Source organism: Malania oleifera, chromosome 8, assembly GCF_029873635.1.
Source record: "Malania oleifera isolate guangnan ecotype guangnan chromosome 8, ASM2987363v1, whole genome shotgun sequence".
Taxonomy (NCBI): Eukaryota; Viridiplantae; Streptophyta; class Magnoliopsida; order Santalales; family Ximeniaceae; genus Malania; species Malania oleifera.
Window position 1 is genome coordinate 36343267 of NC_080424.1, and position 21337 is coordinate 36364603.

A 21337-nucleotide genomic window follows, 5' to 3' on the forward strand; every position below is an offset into this window, starting at 1 on the left:
TATGCGGTGATTGACTTATGCTTATACCTATATATATATATATATATGATGGTTTGATGGCTTGCATGCTTATATATATATATATATATATATATATATATATATATATATGTTTTCCTGATTGATGCCTCCTGCATGGTGGATGCAGTTAATGTGTATTACTTGCTAGTAGAAATGTTAAGTTCTCGCATGCTCAAAAATGGATGATATACTGTCTGCTTGAGTACTTTTTATGCAAGTTTATTTCGTTTACAGACGGCAAGTTGCCGGATTTTTTCCTGGCATTTTCCCAAAATTCTCAAAAGATTTCTAAATGTTAATGGCTGTGTATGTGTTTAAATGTTTTGCAATAGGTAGGTATTCATGGGGAAAGTTGTATTTTTAGATGAAATGCTGTCAAAATTTTTCCAAATTCACTACACACACATCCTATGTTTTTATAAAAACTTAATATTTTTTGAACTTAGGTTGTGTTTCTAGAACATCATCTTTTGTGCATTATGAATATTTTCAATATGATCTGTTCTAGTTTACTTAAATCTTTTGCTGGACTTAACTTCAATATTTTATGGCAAATTGTATCCCCAAAACAATAATTAGTATCAGATTTTTAAAAGTGGATTTCTTTTAAAATCATATATGCATGAGCTAATTTTAAAGGATAATCTTGTGTCATGTTGTGTATGTTTAAAACATTTGTGGCATATGCTCAAACTATAAGATTAAAAAGAATGCACAATCTGAGGGGAGAGCCACTTCACTTAGAAATATATGGCTCTGAAATATTAAATATATCTCACTTCATTCATCACTAGAATTTATATCTTGTGGAATACATAAATCTCAACAATTGGTATCCTTCAATCATTTTGTGCTGCATGATCATATTATCCCTACGACTTGATGATTTGAGTGGATCCATACTGAACTGTTAGAGTTGATTGGATGTAAATTGTTGTATATGATTGTTGAACTCAAAATAGGGCATTTAGGAACAAATTTATTTTGGGAAATGCTTTATTTTCAAACGGCATGCTACCAAAATTTTCAAAATATACCCAAATTATATCTTGTATCTAAATGTTTGTTTGCCCATAGGCTATAATTTTTATTCTTGGCCCTTTTTGTTGTTGCCAAAAGGGGGAGAAGAGGTCAAATTGGGTACATTGGGTACATTAGTTGATTTAATTGAACTTTTAATTATTTTTATGCATATAGTCAGGGAGAGTTTTTCTTCATTGTACCCACTTTTGCATAAAGTATTTGTCATCATCAAAAAGTGAGAGATTATTGACCTAATTGGTCATATCCCGTTTTGATAATGACAAATACATTAGTATTGATGTTTGTACTAAGCATGCATGCAGGTTCACTCTATGCATTGAATTGAAAAGAATGCTATATCATGATGGCATATGATGACCTCATAGAAGATTGAAGAATATTGTACTTTACTTGTACTTGTATTTGTATATTCTTCATTTTGGGTTGCAATTCATAATTTGACTGTAACGCTATATGGTCTGTAATAATCTGCATCATGCATGATATGAGGTTTCCACACTTAGTGCACAAGACCCCACTATAATTCATATGTTATAAGGGGTAAAATTAAATTCAAGTAATTGACCTTAAGATAAGTTCATAAGGACTTCAGGCGATCGAACCTGGCAAGTCAAATTGCCTCGGTCGATCAAACCGTGGACTGGTCAAATAGTTGACCTGACTTCGAGCAACTTAACTCAAATGACCGTAGCGTCCATAGGCGACCGAATTCGCACGCTTGAATTTTCCAACTACTCGGGCGCCCGAGCCACACGTTCAAATTACCCCCAGGCAACCGAATGTTCAAGTTTAGCAGACTAAACTTGAGTCCAGGTGACCGAACCTCAGACAGAATGGAAAATTGCCTAGGTCAGCAAACTGAACCCACATTCAGGCACTCGAATTTTAAAATTCACTTTTCCTGTTGTGTATATTCAAGCAACTGAACCTATGGCTCGGTTGACTAAAACTCTCGGGTTAACCAAATTTTTACCACAGTTAATTAGGGTAAATAGGGTTAATTTATTAAACACATTTAAAACTTTTTTAATAATTCCCTATATTTCCCAAACGGTTATAATTTTGGTCTCTTCTATATATGTGGGTTCATTTGCAAAAATTAAGAGAGATTAGCATTTACAATTAGAAAAAAAATCCTCTCAATTTTCAAAGAGCATATTTTTCATACATAACCCAAACACTCTTTGCTTGTTATTCCTTTGAGAAGCCCAACTTCCTAAGAGTGTTATTGAGTGATTCAAATTACTAAAACTCTCCTCGTTATAGATTGATTGTTATTTTCATTGAGAGTTGTTAGTTAGGGTTTTTCCTCCGATTTAATTAATAAATCTTTGCGTGGGAAAACCCTTGTAGCTAGTGAGTCTTTGCATCTTTGTTGCAAGACTCATCAAGCTTGTGATTTTTGATTTGCAAAATAGTTTTCACAAGCTTACATATCTTTCAAATATCTTTTGAGCTATTATTTTGAGAAAATCTTATTTGAGATATTTTGAATATTCTTGTTGGAACACTTTGAAACTTGCTGTGATTGATTTACATTGATACTTTGTTTCAAAGGTTGTTTGGAAATACACTTTAGGACTTGATTGCATATCTATATCATATTGAGAGTTTAGCACATGTGACTAGCACTGAGCATATTTACTATCCTCTATACTTGCATATTATCTGGACTGTATTGTGGTACATATATGTTTTATTAGAAACACTTCATTTGTACTAAAAAATTATATTGATTATTACATTCCAGGCATGGACCTGAAGAGGGAGACTTACCCTTGTAAAAGTCTCGAACTGGCTTCGACCCGGTTAGGAAAGTTAGGTGCAACATCCTAGTAAGGTGTAGTTGTAGGTTGAGGTCAACCTCGTTAATTGACCTGATTGTATTTGGTGTCGCTCCACCCATGAAGTGAATCTATAGTGGAATCCTTGTGCTTGTAAGCCAAGGTGGAGACGTAGACACTTTGGCCAAACCCCGATAACATCGTGTGTACAATTTACATTTTCACAATTTATTTACCACATGTGTATGTTTTATTGTGAAGGATTGGATTTATAATTACATAGACATACCTTAGGTTGCGTAATACTGCTGTTTGACTGGTTGACCTAGGAATTTATTCAAGAATATGTATGTTATTATAAGAACTATTTTAAGATCCAATTTCTTATATTATATTATATTTTATGATCATAGAAATTGATGAAAAAAGATTCATGTAACTGCCCCACCTAATGAGACTTAAGACTTGGTTTGTTATTATAATTTCTTATATTGTATTGAAGTTAAACTTAACATTAGTTTTAATATTTATGCATCACATTACCTTTTATGGTAATATACTAATACATCAGTTATCTTAATCCCACCCCTGACCCCCACACCAACCAAAAAAAAAAAGTGTTTGAGCGAGGAGACCAACATCCAAGCTGAAACAACTTAGTCAAGCTATTGTGTTTTGGAAAATTGAAGTAACCATGAGTGCAAAATACATAATTATTTGTTATGATCCCATCAAAACCTAAAAGTAAAAAATCATTAAGCAAATTTTATTGTTAAATTGACGTAATTTAACAAGACCCTTTTTTATATTGCCATATTAAGACCCATTTGAGGCCCAAATCGACCGGCCCAAACTGAACCGAACATTGGATTGATTCGGTTTTACACCTCTTGGTTTGGTTTACTTCATATATTTCAAGAACTGAATATTTTGATATAGGAATGGAGTTTTTCTAAAAATTGGCCGAACCGAACCAATTAAACCCCTACACCTTTCCTCTTAATATTTTCATCTGCTTGTATTAGTTGGCGCAAAGAGGATTTACAAAGGCATTATATTATGGCAACAAGTAATAGTCTTGTTTAACCTCAACGCATGCATGGGCTCATAACTCGAGCCCAAAAAAAAAGTACGAACCAGAGACAATTTCAGACATGGGCGCACAAATATTTAGACCACTTGAAAAGAGCATTGCCAAAATTTCTTTTCTCATTTTTTTCTTTCACATCAGCTGATCACAAGTCCATAACCGTTACATGAATGCTACGATCCTGATGCATTTCAGATCCTGAACTGGATCCTCTGCAAATAATATATGTTACAATCCTCTAAAACTGACTAATCCAATAACCAAATGACTAGGAAAATTGAAAATTTTCTCCTGGGTAGCTTGCAGTCATGCCAAGAAGGGCAGGCTCGTGACTCACCATATCAACCAACTCGGCAGTCACCGAAGCATTTGTTGAAGCTGAATGACTTCTTGTTGCTGTTCTGGTGGCAGTGAGCTCAACTGCTCTGGTGTGAGGTTCATCACTTGCTGCAGCAGGGCAGAATCTACCTCAGGGAGCAGCTGTGACTGGAAGAAAAAACAATGCAATATCACAGGCAAGGAACAAATTAATAGAAGGCCCAACAGAGACTACAAAATCAACTGAGCTGTACTTAACCTACACATCACATTAATTTAAAGAACGGCACAATTTTTTGCACAATATACAGCAAAGCAGTTTTATAAATTATAATATCAGACCCCAATACATAGACTAATATTTCTGGTCGTTTTGCATAAACATGGGAGCACAACTGTAGTTCAGATTTCACTAGATTTTCCTATAGTAACAAATGAGCTGACCCTAATATTTCCAAAATTTTTCCAACTGTAAAGGAACCAACCCCAGCAATATATTGTTTGCCCTTATAAAGGCATATAATGTGTTGAAAAATTTTCAGGAAGCCTGTATAATAAATTTCATGAAAGAACATAAAAGCAATTTCAGCTTTGACTTCTCACAATAGAATTACATAAATCTTGCACCTGAAAATCTACTACTATTTCATATACACACACAAACACATTCCAGGCACATCACAATCAGCATAACTGCGAACGCTAGTATATGCTCACAAAATATTTAACTGTCTGCTTTGCAAAAGGATTTCCTAACAAATTAAAACAAAAAAATTCACTCAACATGCAACTGAAAAAATAGAACATTAAAACATAAGACTATAAGACTAAACAATACAAGTAATTTCAACTCAGCAACCAAATGTGGTTTTACTGATTATTTGAGAACACAAAAGGAATATACAAAGGAAGATACTTGGGTGGCAAAGAAAGTTAGTGATGGGATCAAGAAGTTCAAAAGGCCATTAAAAAAAAAGGTATAAAATATGGCAAAATTGTAGAATTATAGAAAATCTTGAAAAATATAAAGTAAGAAAAATGCAAAAAATACTATCAATGAAGCTAAAAATAGAGCTTACGATACTTTATATACTAAGCTAGATACAAAAGGAGAAAAAGACATTTATAGACTTGCTAGAACTAGAGAAAGAAAATGCAAAGATTTAGGTAATGTAGAATGTATAAAGGACGAAAATGATATTGTCTTTAATCAAAGAAGAAGACATAAAAGAGAGGTGGCAGAAATACTTCAATAAGTTGTTTAATGAAAACCAAAAAGAAAGAATGAACTTGGAAATGACAACTGAAGAGAAGATTAAAAACAGGACATTTATTCGCAAAATTAGAATCATTGAAGTTAAGATGACATTAAAAAAGATGAAAAGTGGGAATCTATACGACTAGATAAAATACCAATTGAAATCTGGAAAAGTTAGGGGGATAAAGGAATTATTTGGTTAACTAATCTGCTCAATAATATTATAAAAGCCAAGAAAATGCCAAAAGAATGGAGGAAAAGTACATTAGTACCTATGTATAAAAACAAAGGCGATATTCAAAACTGTAATTACTATCATAGAATTAAGATTATGAGTCACGCAATAAAATTATGGGAGAGTAATTGAACATAAAATAAGATTAGAAACAAAGATTTCAAAAAATTAATTTGGTTTTATGCCCGAGAGATCAACAATAGAAGTTATTTATCTTTTACGAAGTTTAATGAAAAAGTTTATGGAAAAGGACTTGCATATAATTTTTATTGACCAAGAGAAAGCTTATGATAGAGTACCTGGGGAAGTGCTTTGGTGAGCATTAGACAAGAAGAGAGTTTGTAATAGATATAAGGTCATTAAGGGTATGTATGATAGTAGTGACTAGCGTTAGGACTGTAGAAAGAGATTAGAGAATTTTCAATCACAATAAGGGTACATTAAGGTTCTACTTTGAGTCCTTGTTTTCTTACTACGAAATTACTAGAAATATCCAAAATGAGATATCTTGGTATATGTTGTTTGCACGTGATATCATGTTGATTGATGACAGTAGGAGTGGAGTAGAGTCTAAGTTAGAACTTTGAAGAGCCACATTAGAGTTTAAAGGGTTTAGGATAAGTAGGAATAAGATAGAATATATGAAATGTACTTTCAATAATGTAAGGAGTAGCAACAAAGAGAAGATTAAACTGGATAATCAAGAGATAAATAACACTGATAGATTTTAGATATCTTGGATCTATTATGCCAGGTGAAGGGGAAATTGAAAAAGATGTAGTACATAAAATTAAAACAGGTTGGGTAAAATGGAGGAGTGCGTAAGGTGTGTTGTGTGATCCTTAAAATTAAAAAGAAAGTTTTATAAGATGGCTATAAGGTTAGCTATGCTTTATGGTTCAGATTTCTAGGCAACTAAAAAACATGTACAAAAAATGAAAGTTGTTGAGATGCGTATGTTAAGGTGGGTGAGTGGTTTAACTTTAAAAAATAAAGTAAGAAATGAACATATACGCAATAATTTAGGCATAGCATCGGTTGAAAACAAGATAAGGGAGGGGCGACTTAGATGGTCTAGCCATTTGAAACACAAGCCTAGTAGAGCACCTATGAGAAGGAATGAATTAGCTATAGTTTCTAGTATGAAAAAGGGTAGAGGTAGGCCTAAAATAACTTGGAATAAGGTAGTGAGGAAGAATTTAATAGCTCTTAATCAAAAAGAGAAAAATGCTCTGGATTGGGTGAATTGATGGAAAAGGATTCATGTAGCTAACTCCACCTAGTGGGAATTTAGGCTTCTTATTGTTGTTGTAAAAGGAATATACATTGGGACATGCACAAATTTTACCTTCAAACATTCATTGTTTACTCTAAAATAATAAAAAATTTCACCTAATGCAATTAAATGTTCTTTTATTGGTTATTTGGAAACAAAAAGATGTATGCTGGAACCCTCCCCAGCTACAATTTATGTGCAGGTGTTACCTCAAAAAATTGCCATTCTATTCTTACAATGGTTGTCTTGGCATTCCTTTGTATACAATTAGGACACTTACTTCTTTCTTAACACAATAGATGTCGCATGGGGCCTGTTTTATCTAATTTTTTGCAATATTAATCAATACTACAATTTCATAATTAATTCTCTAATTCCAATATATCAAGATAATTTTATTTTATTCCAAAATAAAATTAATATGATAAAAATATAAGAAAAAAATCATTTGATGAATACAGAGAGTATTACATGTGTTAAGAACCTAACATGTCCGTCTAAGCAAAATTTTAAAATAGAGTAAAGAACATATGACAAAAGACAGCTACATGAAACTACAATAGTAGAGGAAGAAGTCATTTCCTTCTAATAATGCTCATACTGCATTCCTTTGTCTGCAATTAGGACATTTTTTTTCTTTTCAAACACGCTATATCTAACATGATAATTTTGTGTTTAATTATTTTCTATATTAATCAATACTACAACATCATAATCAATTTGTTAATTACAATACATGAACATAATTTTAGTTATTTTCAAAATAAAATTAATATAATAAAAGTTGAGAAAAGACATATTTTACATGGGTGGAATACAAAGAACATGGAGCTTTAGAGTGTTAACAACCTAGCATGTGGAACTAATAAGTAAAACTTTAAAAAGATTATTGAGTTGAGGACATACAATAATAGAGGAAGACACATGACAAAAAATAGATATATGTTTCCCCTTTTATAATATAGAACTGATATTAACAGTCGAACAAGAGCTGACTAATTGAAGGAGTAGGAAAGATTGGAATGAGACAGTAATAATCCACCCAACAACTTAATATCCCAGCTAAGTAGGGTAAGGTGTGTCTGGGACAAAAATTGTACCTTGAAAAGGACATAAAAACCATCACCTCTCCTTTTCAAAAAAAATTGACACTTTGTCTTAATTATGACCTCTAGCCATCAGAAATAGGAATTATACAGTCAGATCAATTTGTCTAAGTCATGATCTCTAGCCATTAAAAATAGGAATTATCCAGTTTACATAGAAAAAATGTCCTCCTATGTGCTGTAAGGTTAGGAAGCTGGGTGATGACAGCCCCTCCACATCCCTCCTTGTGCTGCCGTCCTAGGAGCGCAAAAGAGATTGAACATGTAGGAGGATCCAAATAAGTTCTGCTTTCATTTCCCCCATATGAAGTGCTGAGTTACAAATCTAATACAAGGAAGATACCTTAGACAACATTTCACAATGCTCTCATATCATGCAGAATTAATTTTAGATGTATAAAATCTTTCCTGCTAGAAGATTGCCAAGTTGCCAACAAACTAATGAGCTCGTCTGTCCCCCCAAGCATTAAAATAATACACTCAATAAATCCTGCTAAAAAGTTACTTAGTAATTGGGACTGGTGATCCAAATGCACCATCTTCTATTTTGGGGCTTTTGGGATTTGATTTGCTGTGGACAGATGGGGCAAGGGAAAAAGGAATCAAGCATCCTCTTAGGCCCATATGCTTTGTCAAATCATATGCTATCACGTTATCTCCCAATCATTAAGAGATTACTAAAAACAGCCTTACTTAGTCCTCAACCAACTGCACCCATCTTTCAATAAATAAAAAGGTAAGGATAAAAACTTCTTCCAAATATATATTCCAAGTATAAACCAAGTTCCAAACCAAATGGCAAAGAGAACAGCTCAATGTTTACATTATAATCTCACAATCCACAATCCTACTTACTCATAGTTTAACAACATAGCAATGGCAGTCGCACATCTAAGTCAACATGTTTGACTCAAATGCACCAAATAAGCAATTCTTTAGAAAAATAGAAGCATGATATACAATGAGTTCATGTCACCGCTCTGCAAATTTTAAGATATAACCACCCACTTCTGCAGTATCGTCCAAAGAATGTTTGGCTTTCAAGAAAAGAAATATGATTTAAGGTGGCTAAAGACCTTGATAAGGATTAATAGTTCTTTACTTATAAAACTAGTGTTCCATTTATTCCCCACTATTATATTAAATTTTTAATAGAGCTAAATTATTACAGGGAATGCAACTATAATATTGTTTCATCACCTCGCCACACCTAAACCCTAGCTCTTGCAACAAGCTTCCTCCCAGCCTCCAGTCACCAGACATCTCAGACTTCGAGCATCCTTCATAGCCTCCAGTCATGGACATCTTAGCCTCATCAACGTTTGACAAGGTTCTTAGCTTCTTCGAAGGCTCAAAGCCTCCTCTCAGTCAAGTGGTCGAACGCTTGAACTCGAAGCATCTTCTCTCTCACTTGCAATAGAAATGAAATTTGAGAACTCTGCTCTCATGCTAATGGGTTTATCTCTCTCTCAAGGAATGACTCTCTAATCCTCACTCAAAATTGAGCATGACCGCAAAAGCACTCAGTGCAGATCAAAGGTAAATCCTTCGATCTGAACCTGGAGGAGGAGGGAGAGACCCCTTATTTGTGCATATGTTTGAGAACATCATCTCCCAAAATCGGTCCACTTAAAACTCAAAGGAGGCAGCTTTTTGGGTTGCCGATGGCTTATCTACCCTCATTCGATTGGATAGGGGATCCAGAAACGCTCATAAGGGAAGTCATCTATGTTGGTCAGCAATTAAGTGCACAAGGGTGGGAAAGTTTTTGGAGCTAGGACTGAGGGAGAAAGGGAAGAACTTTTTTATTTTTATTCCTAGAGGTGAAAAAGGTAATGGATGGCAAATATTTGCAGATGAGTTTTGTGAGTATGTGAAGGAGTTTCATCTTGTTCTTGAAGAAGCTGGTACAGAAAGCTATTCACATCCCAGGTCATGGAGTAAGGTGGCACTAGAAGGTAAATCAGGTGAAGGCAAAGTCATTTGAAATCAGTATCATTTATGTTTTTTATGTGAGGGAAAAATGCAATTGAAGAGAGACAGCTACAGATAGTTTCACATCATGCCCAGAGGAGAACATCCAAAAGGTGAAAATGCATAGGGCTCCAGTGGTCGCTGCGAGAGTCGAGAGGTGGCTAGGGTTGCTGTCGGGGAAGATGAGGGTGTGATTCACACCGTGTGAAGGCTGGGCTGGGTTGGCTGGTTCTCATCCTGGACTTGGGCCAGGTATGTGAGAAAGGAAGTTCTTTCTTATTAAAACTGGGCCATTTAATAGAACAGGCACAAGGTTTAAATAATAATTCTTTGGGCCTATCTATGGGTCCCAAAGAGAGTTCTTCTCAACAGGTGTTTTCTCAGGTGGGTCTTGCTTCTAAAAAGGCCCATTGGGTGAGGGTATTGGGTAACCCGGTTCATCTCAGGTCCAATCCCATTAGTGATCATGTCCATTCCCCTGGCCAAAAATTCACGTAAGTGAGAAAAGGGAATCGGGAGCAGTCAGATAATTGTTTACATAGTCAAAGGCCTCTCTCCAAGTATGCAAGAAAAATTTAGAGCAGATAAACATTCAGTGTCTTATCAGGGAGACTTTAGCTTGGTTTTGAAAACCATTTGGGAAGAAAATGATGATATTTATAAAAGTGTCAGGGGCCCAAAGGTGTATGCTGGTTGGACGGCTACTCTTATAGATGCAGAAATGAGGAAAGTATATGCATCATGCAAAGTGAGAGTATTCTGGTGAGACAAGATAAAAGATTTTAAGAAGAGATTCTGCAGACAATTTGAGTATTGTGGAAGATGCACTTGCTAAGATGAAGGATATAGGAAATATAGGAACTAGAAAAAAAAAAAAATGAAGTAAAGAAATGCAGAGATTTTTCACGTAATGACAGTCATGACGTTAGTGAGTTTGAGTGTACTGTGGGTTTGTCGCTGGATGAGATTCGGGAACAATATGGTCATATTTCTGAATCCTGTGATGTTCATATGTTCATCAGCACCATTGGAAGGATAGGAGGGGGTTCCTATTTTTGATAGTAAGGGGTTGGAGAACAAAATGCAGTGCAATGATGGTATTTTACCAACACCAGCGATGGTGATTTCTAGGAAGGATTTAGAAGCCCAAGAGATATTGGATAAATTGGATTTGAAAATGAGTGATGCTGGAGATTAGGGGTAAGTTCAAAGCAAAGAAGGGTCAAAGGGAGCTAGCAAATCAGAAATCATTGGTGAATTAAGATGGGAAGGTTTGAAAAGGGGGTTCCTTGGTTAATTGTTACTTCTAACTATTGTCTTTCTGCTTTTTGCTTTATTTTTTCTTTCTTTTCTTTTTTTGCTTTTTTTTTTTATTTTTTTACGGGTGGACTTCTTGTACCCTCAGTAACTTTTCTCTCTCCATCTAATATCCTTCTTTTAGTATCCAAAAAGAAATATCTTGTTTCATCAAAACTGTTCTTTGACCATAAGACAAGTTCTATAATATCCTCATATTATTACAACACAAAATGCTAAAGACATTGCATACCACCCCATTTTCAGCTAGATGAGGAGACTAAAATGGACTAAACAACGCAGTAGAAAAGCTGCTTTTTTTCAGTAACTATTGTGGAGAACATTATTAAAAAATAGATAAATAACTAAATAAATAAAAAATGGTTTTCCTCCTCCATGAATGCTCTTAGATTACATTTGATTTGTGGAATTTCAATTTCTACTATTTCTAGGAATAGAATAGTATAGGGATTAGACAGCTTACAAAAGAAAAAATGCTGTCATCATAAAGCAAATGACAATGCAAAAAAAAAATTACTAATCCATAGCATGGAATAGACAAGGATCATTCCCAAATTTCGCCATGGGAATGTCTACTCCTACTGAAGGTCTTAAATTTCGATTTTTACCAAAATTTTGACGCTTCAAAAGTACAGAGATTTCGATGGAAATTTCAATGTCAATGTCAATTTTGATTTCAATTTTAAAAAATGATCAATGTATGCAATAAAGCATAGAATTCTTTTAAAAAAAAATAGAAACGAAAAATAGAAATAATAATGCAAGATTTTGGACTAAAATATTATAAAATAAAAATAGGACAGATTTGCTATGTATAATGTGCAATAACAGTAACACAATAATCATAATGTTACATAATTAATTAATAAAAATGAAATTCACACATAAAACAAATATACATAATATATTATTTATTCTATTCAAAAGTGTGAAAGCTGTTCATATCCTTCTTGTCTTTAGTTTCAAGATTTAAAAAGGGGGGAAAAAGAAAAAAGATAAATTAGGAGAGAAATTTCGGTTTGGTTTCGAATCTCAAATTTTAATTTCCAGGAAATTTAATCCTATAGTTATAATTTTGATATTTTGCTATATTTTCAAGATGTTGACAAATTTCAGGTGATTTGTACAAATATAGATAGAAATTTTGTAAAATGGAAATTGACTGCCATTCTGATTTCGGGTTGTGGAAGGAAAAAATTTTGATTGAAATTTAAGACCATGATTATCCTATACTATTCCATGCTTGATGGAAGAACAAAAACAAACCTTCACATTGTCATTTTCCTTATGATGACAACGCCCTTTCTTTTGTAAGCTTTCAAATCCATACACTACAATCATTCTATTCCTAAGAACAGATATTCCGCAAATCAAGTGTAATCTTCAGGGACTAACATTGAATTTTATCGTTTGAAGGCTTTAGCCCTATACCCTCCACCATACTCAAAGGCAATCATTTGGATCTGAATATAATACATTCATATATATATAGATATGAGAAAAATAAAGATAAAAAGTGAAATATTTTAATAGGAGAAAAAGAATATACAGAGAAGCAGACAAGAACCTCAAAACAAGTGAACATAAGTAAAATGCAATCATCTTAATAAAGCCTTCCAAATTTCCAATTCTATTGAAAATCCCCAAAACATGTACCATTAAAGCAGCGTTCACTCAAAACCCAAAGAAATTCCAAGTATCCAATAATGTCCAAAAGCAAAGGTGGAGATGATTTATTCTTAGTGAAAATATATGCATCCCTGTCCAACCCAAAAACTCACATAACAACAAAGAAAAACACATCTTGTTAGCCTAACAAAGCTTAAGAATCTTATTTTGATGATAACAAATCAAAGGAACTTTAACACATTTGACTAAGTGATAAAGTTTCAAAACGAAAGTGGTTTTGGATCAAAAATCAAGTGACTCAAGTAATCAATGTCAAAGTGCTTGACAAGTCTAATGACAGCTCGAACTTAATGCTACAAAGATTTTATGAAGGCTGTTGAAGCTTGAAGACAAGTTATACATGAAGAAAAGAAGCTATACATGAAGACTTAAGTGAATAGAAGTGTCATAATTGTTTAATAGTCTCATGTAAGTGCTTCGCATGTTTTCAACATAAGTGTTTGAAGCTCTTAGGATTTAATATCGACTTAGAGACCTAATTTTGAAAACCCCAGAAAAAATATTTTCAAAATCTCAATTCAATATTCTAAGTTTAAAAGCTAACAAGTTTTTGGAAACACATTTCTTAAATTCATAGAAATTGCAAATTCAGGCGACTGACTGTGTATGCTCAGCCGACTGATCTTTTATATGCTTTTTAAGAAAGCAAACAGAATAGCATCAGGCGACTAACCCCATCAGGCTCAGGCGACTGACCCCATCAGGCTCGGGCGACTGATCCTATTCTGAGTTTGAAAATTTGTTGACCTTCGGAATTCAAATTTAAATCAGTGAGGGAATGTTTCCAAAATTGATTGCTTGGACCCCAAACAACGAGAAAACTTGGGAAACACATCAAGTAACTTGGGGAATACAAAAATTACTTTTTAAACTCTATAAATACAATTTGATTTCAAGAATTACACGCCCAACAATCAATAGCAATCAGCATCCAAGCTTACACTCATACTCTCAAAGCTCTCTTAATGAATACACTTTGCTAAAAGTTCATTGTTGAGTCTTATGGAATTAAAGCTCACGGTTCTTGTGCTCTAAACTGAGTCTTTTCAAATAGAACCCTGGTGATATAAATCTGAGCTTCAAAATCTCTTTATATTGATAAATTGCTTAAGTATATTTTGATTTTAAGTGTACTAATAAGCTCTTTTGAGAGTGTTTCTTGTACGAACCAAAGATTGTTCTTGTTCTTCTTTTGTTTTTGACGATTCAGGGTTGTTGAATCCTTGCCTAGCGAGAGGGGATTCTCGTTAGAGAGGGAACTCCACCTGAGAAGGAGAGAGGTTGTAACTTTGGCCTAATAAAGAAAGTTGAAATCCTCACAGCGGTTGCTTGGGGCAAGGATATAGGCATTGGGCCGAACCTTATAAAAATCCGGTGTCTCTCTCTCTCTTCCCTACTTTCTTTAATTTTCTGCATATATAAATTGCGTGGATGCTTACTTAAATGCTGGAAATTAATTTGTTAGTGGAAATTGCGGAAACCTTAATTAAAGGGAGTACGTTGATTGATAAATATCAAAGCTCATTAACTTATTGATTATTTACATACTTAAATTCAAGTAACTTATTTAATATCAAAGTCTGAATTGTGGAAGCTTGCTAAAATTTCTACTTTGTTTCATATTGTGAAATCAAGCTTACCTTGATGATTGGATTGACATATTCAAAACCTAAATTGAGTTCTGATTTTGAATTAAATTGCTGAAAGGAACATTGATAAAGTTGCAAAGCGATGTAAAATAAAATCACTAAAATTTTATTCAAGTTGATATCTTCATTCATAAAGATTTAATCTTAAATTGGTTCTTAACTGTACTTGTGATTGCAAATCAATTATACTTGTGTTATTACAACAACAACAAAACCAAGCCTTAGTCCCACTAAGTGGGGTTGGCTATATGAATCCTTTTCCGCCAATTTATGCGATCATAGACCATTTCTTTTTATAGATTCAAGGATATTAAATCCTTACTCACTATCTCCTCCCAAGTTATTTTAGGTCTACCCCTACCCCTTCTACTGCCCCACACAGTAACTAAGTCACTCTTCCTCACAGGTACAATATAAGGCCTACGTTGCAAGTGTCCATACCATCTGAGTAGTCCCACCCTTATCTTATCTTCTATAGGAGTTACACCTAACTTACCACGAATATGTTCATTTCTTAATTTATCTTTCAATGTTATACCACTCATCCATCTAAATATTCTCATCTCAGCAACTTTTCCTCTTTGGATATTATGTTTCTTCGTCGCCCAACATTCCGATCCATATAGCATAGTTGGTCTTGTAGCTGTCCTATAAAACTTTCCTTTCAATTTTAAGGGTATTCTACGATCACATAGCACACTTGAAGCACTCCTCCGTTTTAACCAACCTGCTTTAACTCTATGCATTACATCATCTTCAATTTTTCCTTCAGCTTGCGTAATAGATCCAAGGTATCGAAATCTACAAGTGCTATTTATTTCTTCATAATCAAGTTTAACTTTGTCTCCAATATTCCTCCTATCATTACTAAAATTACATTTCATATATTCTGTTTTATTTCTACTTATCCTAAAGCCTCTAGATTCCAAAGCTTTTCTCCATAATTTTAACTCAGCCTCTACTTCATCCCTAGTTTTGTCAATTAATACAATATCATCTACAAACAACGTACACCATGGAACCTCATTTTGAATACTCTTAGTCAATTGGTCAATCACTAAAGCAAAAAGATAAGAACTCAAAGCAGATCCTTGATGTACACCTATGGCAATTGAAAATTCTCCTAGTTTCTCCATCTATAGTCTTTACACTAGTTATTACTCCATCGTACATATCCTTAATGACATCGGTATACCTACAACATACACCCTTTTTTTCTAAAACCCACCATAGAACTTCCCTAAGTATCCTATCATATGCTTTCTCAGAGTCAATAAATATCATATGCAAGTCCCTCTTTTTTCCCTAAACCTTTCCATTAATCTTCTTAAAAGATAAATATCTTCTGTGGTAGATCTCCAAGGCATAAAACCAAATTGATTTTCTGAGATCTTCGTTTCTAACCTTAATCTTTGTTTAACTACCCTTTCCCATAGTTTCATCGTATGACTAATAAGTTTAATTCCACGATAGTTATTACAATTTTGAATATCTCCTTTATTTTTGTATATAGGTATTCAAGTACTTTTCCTCCATTCATCTAACATTTTCTTAATTTTTACGATTGTATTAAATAAACTAGTTAACCATATAATTCCGTTATCACCCAAGCATTTCCAAACTTCAATTGGGATGTTATCTGGTCTCATAGCTTTCCCATTTTACATCTTTTTTAGTACAAACTTAACTTCGTTAACTCTAATTTTGCGAATAAATCTTATATTTTTAGTCTTGTCCTCATTTGACAATTCTAAATTTAAGCCTTCTATTTGGTTTTCGTTAAACAACTTACTAAAGTAGCTTCGTCATCTTTCTTTAATATCTTCATCCTTAACCAAGACAATACCATCCTCACTTTTTATACATTTTACATTTCCCAAGTCCTTGCTTTTCTTTTCTCTAGCTTTAGCAAGTTTAAATATATCTTTTTCCCCTTCTTTTGTACCTAATCTATCATACAAACTATTAAATGATCTATATTGAGCTTCACTAACGGCCCTTTTTGCATCTTTTCTTGTCTCCTTATATTTTTCAAAGTTATCTTTGTTTCTACATTTTTACCACGTTTTATACCAAATTCTTTTTGTCTTTATGATTTTTTATACATCTTTATCCCACCACCAACTCTCTTTGCTATTCAAGAATCTTCCCTTTGATTCACCTAAAATTTCTTTTGCTATCTTTTTAATAGAGCTAGCTAATCTATTCCAACAAGTATTTGTATCTATCCCATCCTCTAAGGTCCAATCCCCATCTTTAATCATTTTCTCTTTAAATTTTATTATATTTTCTCCTTTTAGGTTCCACCATCTAGTTCTCCTACACTGGTTTATTTTATCCTTTTTCTCCCATTTTTTAATACATATATCTAACACTAAGACTCTATGTTGTGTGGTTAGGCTTTCACCTGAAATAACTTTACAATCCTTGCATGATAAACAATCTACCCTCCTAGTTAAAAAAAAAAAAATCTATTTGACTTCTATTTTGTCCACTTTAAAGGTTATTAAGTGTTCTTCTCTTTTCTTAAAGCAAGTATTCATTATACTATAATCATATGACATAGCAAAGTCTAAGATCATCCCCCCAAATTCATTTTTGTCTCCATATCCATATCTTCTATGTATCCTCCCATAATTTTTATTATCTTTTCCAACGTGTCCATTCAGATCTCCTCCTATAAATATTTTCTCAGTACCTAGTATGTCTTGTATAATACTATCCATATCTTCCCAAAATTGTCTCTTAAGATTTTCTGCTAAGCCAACTTGAGGAGCATAAGCACTAATGATATTTATTATCTCTTGTCCTAATACCATCTTGATTTTTATAATTCTATCCCTTACTCTAGTTACATCCACAATGCTATCTTTTAAGTTTTTGTCTATAATAATGTCTAATTCATTCTTATGTTTTTCTTTTCTAGTATACCAAAGTTTAAATCCTGATTTATCAATTTCTTTAGCTTTCTCCCCCACCCACTTAATTTCCAGAAGGCAAATTATATTAATTCTTCTTCTAATCATTGTATCCACAATTTCCATGCTTTTACTCATAAGTGTCCCTATATTCCAAGTTGCTAATCTAATCCTAGTTTCCTAAACTAACGTCTTTACCTGCCCACGTCCAGAATGATGCAAGAACCCTCGCATATTTGACACCGTACCCGGGCGCCAATACGGCACGTCGCTTCGGGGTGACGACCTAGTCCCACCCTCGCCCACTTTTCGCTACACCCGGGTGGTTCAAGTGCAACGCGTCGCTCGTAGGGGACGCCCCAACAAAAATTCGGTAAGGATTCATATCATAGTGATCTGACAAATTATACACTAGCTGCAGCTACCTAACGCAACCCTCCTCCTTAACCCGGGCTTGAGATTGGCTGTGTGAAAAAATTAGGACATTAAGTGCATCACAGGCAGAGTTATACTTGTGTGATTGTTGAATATAAAATAGTTAGGAAAGACTTAATAAAAAGATTTATAAAAAAAAATTTAAAACCCAATTCACCCCCCCCCCCCCCCTCTCTTGGGAGTTCACCTTACTTCTCACATATCCAGATTCTCCACAAACTTACAGCTTCCTTCTTCTTCCCAACATGGTGAAATAGATACACAATAGCTCTTCCAAGTTCCACCATCTTTGGGCACACCCAATCCTTGCCAAATAATCCAAAAAATCTAATCCACATGCTACAAGAAAATCGACAATACAGAAAAAGCAGACAAACAGTCTCCGAACTGTTAAAACACAAGAATCAAACATATAGAGACAATGCTTTGAGGACCTACTCTGTAGCAGATTGTTGGTAATAACTCTATTAAGGGCCACCAACCAAACAAATGTCTTGATTCTTACAGGGGATTTTTGTTTCCCACAAACATTGATGAAGTAGGAAAGAGATACTAGACCTGATAAGATGACAAAAAACACACTTGCAAGAAAATTCACCTGAAAAATCCAAAGCCCACACCCTAACATCCCTCCTATTAGATGATAATCCTCCAACATTGAAAGCAAAGAAGAAAACTCCTCCAACCCACCCCTTGTGAATGAAAATCCCAATAGAAATTAATACCTTTATGAATCAAAACTGAAGAAATAATTGCATTATGGACCAAAGAAGGATGACAGAACCAAGGAAAAATTTTAATAATGCAGAGTTCCCCATCCAAATATCCTCCCAGAATTGTATACAAGAACCATTTCCCAATTTAAACTTAGTCAAAGGAGTAAAGGGTAAACTTGCAAGATGAACCTCCATAAGCAATCAGATGAACATCTCAGCCCCAAAATAGCATCCAACCATTCACCTGCAAACCAAATTTCCTTTTGACTCTGTGCCGTAGGAAATTTATCTCTAAGACAAACCACCATAACCATTTGCCAAATATAGATGAGTTTTTAGGACAGAAAATTACAAGCCCCAAATTCCTTCCTCCCTTCCTACACACAGCCTCCCATGTAACGAAATGATCCCTCCTCTCCTACATCTGAAAAAAGTCCTACCTATGACCAAAGGAAATATCTCAAATCTCCTCTATCGTATAGACCACCACACCAGGAATTCTAAACAAAAACAATCAGATCACTGTTCGTGGTTTTCAATTTTATCCCCTAAAAAATTATGAACTAAATTTGTACAGATCCTATGAATTTCTCTGCATATCCCTTAATTGCATCCACTGGATATGTTATCCGTGTGCACTTCTCAATATTTTATCCAACAGAAAAGCAGCCAACCAGTCAGTGGACAATATCAGCATTGTATAGCAGAAGATAGCAATTCATAGAATTTTATCAAAATGAGAGCCCTAAAAGATTTATTTAAAATGGGAAATATAAAAAATTTTCTGCTCCAAGAAGATTTGGCAACAAGACAGTTGGATTAATATCTGCTGCTAACTAAGAGGTAAGATGAACCAAATGCATGAACAATTTTTTTGTCAAAAACTGAAGGTTGTACACCTTTCATCTGCAAAATGTAATACCTGAGGAACTTGTTTCTCAGATTGCTGCCCTTCATCGGCACGCGAAAGTTGCTTCACAGACAATGAGCCAGTTCCTGAAGTACCACTACCGTCATCCAGTTTCACCAGCTTTGAAGGGCGATTGATTGGTTCAGATGTCTCACGGGCCATCTTTCCCAAAGGCAAGCTTGCATAGGAATTATTTCTCCTGTCAATCCTAGCTGCATCATCAGTAACTCGAGCAGACCTATCTGCATCCTTTTTGGCCGCCACCATAATGCTCGGTAATGTGTGAGAACTAGGCTGTTGTTATAGAAAGGAATCACAAACAATTTTTTTAGGGGGGAAAATCTAAAACAAGGAAAAAAAAAAAACAATTTCACTAAACAAAGCCATTACATTTTACACAATTGTTAACTACGAACTGCAAGACACTGCATAATGGACTTAACTTTCTTCGTCATGTCATCAAGTTAATCTTAAATTGTAAAAACAGGTTCCAAATAACATTCAATATTTTGACAAAAACAAAAGTCATTAATGTCTATTTGAATTAAATATTAGTAAAAATTCTTATTAAGTTTGCCTGTCTTTGCTTTTATCTGTTAATCTAAGCTAAGCACTGATGGTAGAAAATAAAGCAAGAGAATTCTTTCATGGACATTGTGGCTTTCTACCAACTGTCCTTTTCTATTTTGGATAATGAGGGTGAGTAAAGCATGACACCTGAAAGCCTGGCTCAGATGATGGAGGACAAATCGAAGAAGGCTGAAGGCCTGCATTTGAAATAGCCTGCAGATTACTCTGCCCTATATTTGCAACTCCAACTTGCACCAAATGTTGGAGCAAAGGGGCCTGCATTTGCTCCTTCAAAGAAGACGATGTTGCCAACTGAATTTGTGGTCTAACCGGCAAATTAGACGAAGGCTGTGGACGTATTGATGGAAGTGTTGAAACTCTTGATTGCACAGGCAATGTGGTTTGTTGAACTTGGCTGGGCACTACCTGTGGAAGTTGAATTTGAGGCTGCTTAAGAGCTTGTGGGACTGCAGAAAATTGGTTAGGTACCAAAGAATTTTGAGACACAGATGACATTTGGTAGTCTTGTACAGAGGAAATCAGCCCAAACTGAATCTTGTTCTGTGCAAGTGGAGGCAGCCCAGGAAGAGTTTGAACTGATGACTGATGAACCTGTTGGCCATCTTGCAACCGTGGGAATGAACCTGGAGCCTGCTGAATATTTGGCAGATGCAACTGCAAAGTATCGGAAAAGTAAACAGCCTGTCACATAATCTCATGTCATAATAAAAAAACCATACACCACTTCAGGTCCAAAAACAAACCATTTGTGGTGACACCATTCCTAGCATTATCTGTGCCTGCAGCAAAAGAGTAAACTTATAAGAAAAATGTTACACCAATATCACAAATGCAACAATACAAAGAAAAAACAAAGAAAGGCACAAGAACACATTCTGAAAACAAATTTGGACAAACACAAAACGCAGGAACCATAAAGAAAGATTGAGCTAAAGCCCCATTTGGTTTAAGGATCATCAAGGGATTGTATCATCCGTTTCCTATACTCACAAACACATTTGTTTAG

At 34.5% G+C, this 21337-nt stretch overlaps 1 protein-coding gene across 1 annotated transcript in view; it reads right to left on the reverse strand.

Annotated features, from left to right (window-relative positions):
• Nucleotides 1–4040: 4040 nt before the first annotated feature.
• The window catches only part of LOC131161942 (cleavage stimulating factor 64), a 36907-nt gene continuing 19610 nt past the window's right edge, over nt 4041–21337 (reverse strand). Inside the window, exons 7-10 of the mRNA XM_058117979.1 lie at nt 21075–21110; nt 20458–20985; nt 19753–20034; nt 4041–4425 (exon numbers count right to left, since the gene is read on the reverse strand). Of these exons, the coding sequence (XP_057973962.1) occupies nt 4297–4425; nt 19753–20034; nt 20458–20985; nt 21075–21110 (975 nt within the window). The 3' untranslated portion in view covers nt 4041–4296. The remainder of the gene's footprint in view (nt 4426–19752; nt 20035–20457; nt 20986–21074; nt 21111–21337) is intronic.